Source organism: Copidosoma floridanum, unplaced genomic scaffold (assembly GCF_036245765.1).
Source record: "Copidosoma floridanum isolate Cflo_tuat_1 unplaced genomic scaffold, Cflo_Japanese_pri ptg000009l, whole genome shotgun sequence".
NCBI classification, from domain to species: domain Eukaryota; kingdom Metazoa; phylum Arthropoda; class Insecta; order Hymenoptera; family Encyrtidae; genus Copidosoma; species Copidosoma floridanum.
The window spans coordinates 5546991-5554661 of record NW_028321886.1 but is presented as its reverse complement, the minus strand read 5'-3'; the positions used below and the strand labels follow the sequence as shown (position 1 = coordinate 5554661).

Here is a 7671-nt window from a genome sequence, read left to right as displayed (position 1 = left end):
TTGAATATGTCACTATAAGCATGTATTATTATTATAAATATTTAGACTATTTGCGCATTGTATAATGTTCACATCGCACATTGTTTGTTATAATATAACAAATTGTGCTAGCATCAGTATTAATTTTAAGAAGTATTATAATTTTACAAAAGTCTAATCGTAACACTTTTTATAACTTTGCGTAGCAAATCACGTATCGACTATTTTTTATACGTTTATCTTATTTATTTATAATATGTAGCATTGTGCTCCACGAAAATATTGTGTGTAGTTATCGTAGCTCAAAAAAAAGCCGCATTAGTAATAAAACATGCAGCTAATTACACAAAAACGTTTTATTATTTAATCACAAGCCTCACTTTCCTCATGCAATAAATTGTATCATTGAGTCAGGAATTTTCATCTTGATTCGTGAAAAATCTATTTTAGCCCGTTACTCCGTTCATTTTTCCTCGAATATTAGAAACGAGTAGTGAGCGGCTACCTACCTAATCAAATTATTTAGTCTGGTTGATCTTTCGCCAATCAGTGCCGTACTAGTTTATCTGGTTAAACATGTAATTATACCAATGTATTATTTATTACTAAAATTAAGAAGATCTCAGTAATAGATGTGGTGACATAATCTGTACAAGAAAAAAATATCTCCAGAAAATATATCTAAGTATAATCACAATCACAAGTTTTGCAAGAATACTAGTCTTATTGGAGAGCGGTAAAAACAATTGCATCTTATTCTAATCAGTTCTCTTTTATTTGTGAGTACCTGTGTGTGCAAAGGTGAAAATTTTTGGCAATCACGATTGCTTTTAATTTCTTGCACAAAATATTGTAACAATGGATCCATACTGTGCACAAACTCAAGATAAATCACCTAAGGCATGTGAACTAATCAAACGAGGGTCGATAAGGTTAGTGTACAACTTATAATTTTGTTGCTACAATCACAAGTTTTTATGTACTTTCATTATTTAGTTCACAATATATAGCATCGCAACATGTGTTCTCTAGCTCAGTGCTTGCTGTACGTGCATGCCGAGGCAAAGCTGTGCTGCGTGAGCATATTGAAGTCGACCGACAAAGTGCCTCAATCCGAAACAAATCACTAAGAGAGTCTACCAAATTAAAATGTATATGGTTGCACAAGATCATAGTCGATCAGGTTAGTGCATAACTTGAATTTTTGTCGCTGCAGTTATAAGTAGTTACGTATTTGAGTCCTTTGTTTAATAATACCAGTAATTTGTTTGTCCAATAGTGGTGAAACCAAAGATAATAATTTTCTTTTGCCTGTTCAAGCTCACTTCTGGTGATTTAAAGAGGGTTAATCCTAGCGATTTTGATTACAATATAAGAATAAATAGCAATATAAATCCAACAAAAAGTCCATATAAAAACGTGTAAACTAAACATACAACTTATATCTAAAATAATACAATAGAAATATTTCTATGCGTGTATGAATAATTTATTTATTTGTGAAAAAAAACACGATAGAAATTAAAGCTTGTATTAAAGATTTGATTAGTAAGATGACGCTCGTTGAGAGTCGCATCACAATACTTAGCTTTAATTTCAATAGTCATAACCAATTGGAATGTCTTAACAACATAACGTTAGTATTCCAAAATTTTTTACATTATTTATTTAAACATACAAAAAAGACCATTCTGTCAATGAGTGTAGTTTATTTCTCCACTATGGACGCTTGTCCTTTGAAAATGAAAAAAAATAAAATAAAATACAAAGTGTGAAGTTTGAGATTAATTTATTTGTTATCTAAAATAATTAGAAATGCATTCTAAATTTCATTAATTTATTTTATTTTTTTTATTTCATAAAACGTACATTTCATACCTAGGTGGTTGTAAATATTTTGCATCTAATGATAAAATATTTACTATAATAATATAATATTCACACTATTAGAACATGCAACATATTATTAACATTATTGATATAATGAATAGTATTACAAAATATGTAATATTACATATAAAATACTTATAAAACATCGAGACTCTTAAAATTTTATATCAAAATTAGTTTAATCCTACATTAAATACAACATAAAATCCAGAATACCCATTCTAAATTACCTACTAGTTACAAGCCTTGAATGGTTTTTATACATATAGTTTCCGTGATCGGCGAGTTAAGACGATCGTTAAGAAAGGTCTGTGGTACCAGAATCTGTATCAGTAGAAAAGGAAGATGGCTTGAGAAAGTGTATCGTGTTGCAATCGGTTGCACATGTAAAATAAGCCTAGTAAGATTAACTTCCCACGTGAAAATTGCATAACTTCTCACAGTAGTATCACATTTTATTTTTTCCAATAACAATAAAAAATTGTTTTTATTTTTTAAATGAAAAAATTTTTATTTTCAAAATTAATTCTTACAAAAAAAAAACAAAAAAAAAACAAAAAAGAAAAGAGAGAGAGAGAGAAATGTATACTTAACGTAAAATTTTCATTTCAAAAATAGTCAGACAGTCTTATTATAATCGTCATTTAAAAATTGAGCAAGATGTACCTACAAGTAAAAAGGTAGCAGTTAAGGAAAAAAAAAAAGTTACTCTGAAGAAGGAGTCGGAGTACTCGATTGTTAAGAGAGCCACAGAGAGTAGGAAATCGACACGTACAAACTCACCAGACAAGCGTCTGGTCTGGCGTCATCATTGCTGTCACAAATCTGCGGTTTTCGTATTAAATGTAATCACAGTGCTACATTTGTATCGTAAATTCAACAAATTACTGTACTTTTCGACTCTATTTCAACTCAACTCTTGCAGTCCTGGTAGGTGGTATATAAAATGCCCGATGGCTCCTGCGTAGCCTTAGTATTGTTTAATATCTTGAACATTCGTCTTGTACTCCCATGATTTTACAGGTAAAAATTTTTTCTCTTTAATTTTTAACGTTCTTTTTTCATCATGAAACACTTATAGGGCTAACACTATCTCAAACGGTGACTCTAATTTTGATAATATGTAATAAAAAAATTTTTATTAGAGGGTTAATGGTATATTTCCATAAAATTACTGAATTATTAAATATTTAAAAATTAAATAATGACAATTAAAAATATTTAAGGTTATTTAATAACACCATTTAATCTCTTCAATGAAATTTTTACAACCAATGTAATGTTTTGAATTTTTTAATTATGAAAGTATAATCTAGAGTAACGTCGAAACAATTAATTTCACATGAGAACGTAATTTTTAATAAAACGCATCGTTGAATATGACCACGTATTTATGACAGTTTTGTTTATAAGTAATAACGATGTAAAATCTTACACAAGCGTTGATTTTTCAAATAGTGATTTTTGTATGAATTTAATGTAGATCAATACATTTGTCGTGATTATGTTTTACAACTATAAACATACGCTGAGGTACACGCTCAGACACAGACCCAAGCGTATATTCACACTACGTACATATTTGTGCACATTCGATAAATTAATTACATAAATACTTAAAATGTTTATAATTAGTTATAGTAAAAAGATAATTAATCGTATGTTTTATTAATTCAAAGAATTTTGATTAAAATTTTGAGCGGGTGGTGTACAGCGCTTGGAAAAATTTATACTTTTATTTCAAGAATTAGAAAGTTAATACAACAGAAAACATGCAACTTTCTGATGATTATTAAAAACTAGATCGGTTTTTTCATAAATAATACGAAATGCACATTAAGGCCCCAACAAGTAAGAATCCCAACATTTTTGAATTTATTTTTCACCAAACCCGCCGTAAAGTCCCTCTGATGTTATACGATGCGCATGACGCATCTCGCGCGCGTTTTCCCGAACAATTTGCCAAACCCTCGTGACTTGTACACTCGTCTCTCTCAATAAGCTTGGTATTCAAGAGAGCTATGCTGTGCATAACGTTTGCTCGAGAATCTCGGGGCAGAAATATACGTAGGAGCAGTAGTGGCTTCAAGTTTGATCGTCATTTTCTACCGCAGGCACTGCTCCTACTGACGATGCTTGCCGAAATGCGGACCGAGCCACAAGGGCAGGCGTACCTACCGCCGAGCGGTCCTCCTTCGAGACCCTCGCCAAACGCCGGCCATCCGGACGAATGGGCTGGGGTATGTGACACATTTACCTTTTTGATATATTACCCGCGGTGCCTTCAATTAACCCGAGTTTATCCTCTCGTTTGTTCGACCTCAAAGAGTTGGTCCGCGAACGCGAGTGTGTTCATTACCCGCTCGGACGTTTGTTATTTTTGACACCGGAGCAAAACTCGTGCTAAATTATTGTACAAAAATAAAATTTATAGCAACGAGAGACTGTAATTATGCAGATCGAGGAGATGAATGTTAAAAACGGCACAATGAAAGTGCGACTTGTTCGATGAGTTGAGGCGTCGGAAAAAAAAAAAAAAAAAAAAAAAAAAAAAAAAAAAAGGGTAACCAATGATAACGTGTGTTGAAAAACAGGATCCGGTGAACTACGAGTTCTCGTACGAGGTGCAGGACGCGCAGGCGGGGCTGGACTTTGGCCACAAGGAGATGCGCAAGGACGACGAGGCGAGCGGAAGTTATCACGTCCTGCTTCCGGATGGACGGACGCAGTACGTGGAGTACGTGGCCGACAGCGGTGGCTACCGACCGATGATCCGGTACGAGGGCACCGCCAGCTATCCCGCCCACTCGCCCGGCGGCGGAGGCGAGGGATACAAGTACAAGAAAAAATAAATCGAAAATAAAACCAATATCCTGAATCGTGTACGCGTGTGTCTATGTGTTTTCATCGCGCGACCCTCTCTATCCATTATCCTCTCTCTTTCAGCGTCTCCACGTATAGCGCATTTTCATCGAAGCACCTGCACCAACAAACATTATTTTCCCTCTCCTAATTGAAAGTCTGCTGCTACGCCGTGTATACCTCGACTGCAATGCTCTTATTGAGCAACTCCAAAATTGTATTGTGTCCCCGAAGTAAATATATATTATAATTGAAAAAAAACACAACAACACCTTTACCGCGTAGCTTTGACCAGAAAAAAAAAAAAAAAAAAAAATATTGTACCTTGTCTTTCATCCAAGACTAATTTCCATCCCAGTGATTATCTCCGATTATCACACGGACAGTTTCTTAACTCGCTGGGCATTATAACACTTTATCGAGCTGTTAATAACACACACTTGGATAAAGGACGAGCGAAAAGTAATTGTGAAAAAAATTGGCCGGCTGGCAGACGCGTACTCATAAACGAACAGACAAGCGAGCTTTTGGGGGGGAAAAAAAAAAAAGATCAGGTGCATAATATATGTTTGCTGACCGTAACAATCAATTACTCGCCGAGCGCATAAAGCATTAAGTCGGCAATTATTTACGGCGTCCCGCAACAGCAGCTCGATCCTCTCGTCCGTATTTTTTCTCATCTCTTTCGGCCTCCGCGTGGCCCTCGAATTCATTAAGGTAAATTAAACGGCTCTTGCGTCACAAGCCCCGGTGAGGCCGTCGCGACCTTGCGATCGGGCGCACGAGTTACGAGCGCGCCGAAGTGGACCGGCTCCGAGGGCTGGCGGCAAGGATGATACATGCACCAGCGCGCGTAATTGATCCTCCAGAAGGTACGAGGACACGGGAAGGAAGGTTCGCGCAGCGACGATCGATCACGAGACCAATGAGAAGCGAATTTTCTTTTTTTTTTTTTTTTTATTCCCGTCACCTGTATAATACGTGCACAGCCCACGTCGCATGAATTTCGGCGTCAATTATTACTATACGCCCCACGAGCAGAGGATACACGTGAAATATGCGAGCTCGCGGCTGGCTCTCGTCGCGTCGTCTGTTGTTACATGACCGCGGTTAAAGGGAAAACGCGATCGTGTTTACTCGAGGCAAGTCCAATTCGAAGCGACGAGTGATTGAGATTTTTTTTCTTCCTCCTTGGCTACGCACTTTTAATCTTTGTTAGACGCGGTAACTTATTACTGCCGTTGTTTCCACTTTTACTTTTATTTCGAATCTTATTTTCACTCTTGCCGTGCTGAACGAAGCACGTGATAGTTGCCACGCGATTTTTTTGCTGTAAATTATTACAAAGCTCTGATAAAGTATGAAGACCTCTAGAGAAGACCGTTTTATTTTGAAAGAAAAAAAAAAAAAATCTAGTGGTTACATCTTCCGGAAGATTTTTTATATGCTCCTCTCGAAAAAAAAATCGAAAGCTCGGGCATCGATTGTCCATAAAAATAGTATCACAAGTAGGTGGAAAAAAAAGTTGATTGGTGAAATCAATACTTCAACGCTTGGTTGACTATTTCCCAATTGAATTAACAGTATAGGTGTCGAGTAAACAATATTTATTATCATAATTAATTTTTAGCAGATAAAACAACACGTTGGGTCATTGTAACTGAGTAAAAAGTTGATGTGGCAATTTAAATGTTTCTATTTATTATTTCCTACTATCAAGCTAACTACTTCACTTTTTTCGTTCACATATAGAAACAAAATGGATATTACTATCCCATGGGAAAAATAAATAGGATAATCAAATAACTACTCGTTGGTTGTTGATTGACAACGTTAATTCGTGCCAATTAGTATACCTTTTACCTTTATTTTTTGCACGTGTTCTCGATAGCATATGCAGTGACTCGTAGATGTTCAACTTTAACGAGCCAATAACTTGCAAAAAATCATCAAAAACGCCAGACACCCACAAAAAGCGTCTCCATGCATTGCATAATTTTAATAAATCCCGCTGTAGTACAAGCAAAAAGATTACGAGTCATTTGCATTGAAACAAGGAGAAAAAAAAAAAAAAAAAAAAAAAAAAAAAAAAAAAAAACAGTCCGTAAGTAGGTACTCATACTCGAATGAGCATTGCCTCTGATTATGTGTGTTTTGCACGCTCGCGTTCTCGTTGGTGCGTGAGAGTTGATTCTCACGTAAGCGTGTTAAATCGTTAAAAGTCAGCTTAATGAATGTAATACGCGCACACGGATATTTGTTATGTGCACGCGTATGCATACCTATACGTAACAACTGGCTCGTGAAAATTCAATTTACGCTCGTAAACATCGGCAAGGATCCAGCGTCCACGGAATTGAGATAAATATTATACGTAGTGGCATAGCGATAAACATCTTTTCCACGGCGCTTTGCTGGTTGGCTTTTTGGTGCGCGCGCGCGCGCGTACGTGTATATGTATATATACGCATATGGGTACTGATATACGTACACGTGTATAACGTGTACACCTCACCGACTGCCCTCCCCGCACACGAGCGAAAGAGGAGTAAAAGAGAAATGGCTCCACGGCTCTTATTCATGGGTACATCTTTCTCTCGCTCTCATCTCTCGCGGCTTAACTGTATAGGTGTACGCAGGCAAGGCCGATACAATCGAAGGATGATTTATGCGATCGAAGCAAGTATCTCGGAACACGGCAAAATTTGTCACTGCACCGCTGCTTCAGTTCGGACGTGCGTGCAAGTGCTTGTACGTTATTACCTTACATCGGGTACTCGTGGTGATTTATCGGGATGGTGGTCTGGAGCTCATTCTTTGTTTCCCTTTTTTTTTTTTTTTTTTTTTTTTTGTCACGTTCCATGGACGGATTAAATGGACTGCAATCTGACAACGACAGTACCGTTGATTCACTTTTCTTTGAGGACTTCTCACATTAGC

At 36.4% G+C, this 7671-nt stretch overlaps 1 protein-coding gene across 1 annotated transcript; it reads left to right on the top strand.

The window, feature by feature from the left end:
• The first annotated feature begins 3986 nt into the window (after positions 1-3986).
• Positions 3987-4721, top strand: LOC106635950 (pro-resilin-like). The gene is made up of 2 exons (XM_014348142.2): positions 3987-4109; positions 4464-4721. The coding sequence occupies exons 1-2, from the start codon at positions 4002-4004 to the stop codon at positions 4719-4721; spliced, it is 366 nt and encodes a 121-aa protein (XP_014203628.2). The 5' UTR covers positions 3987-4001.
• Positions 4722-7671: the final 2950 nt, after the last annotated feature.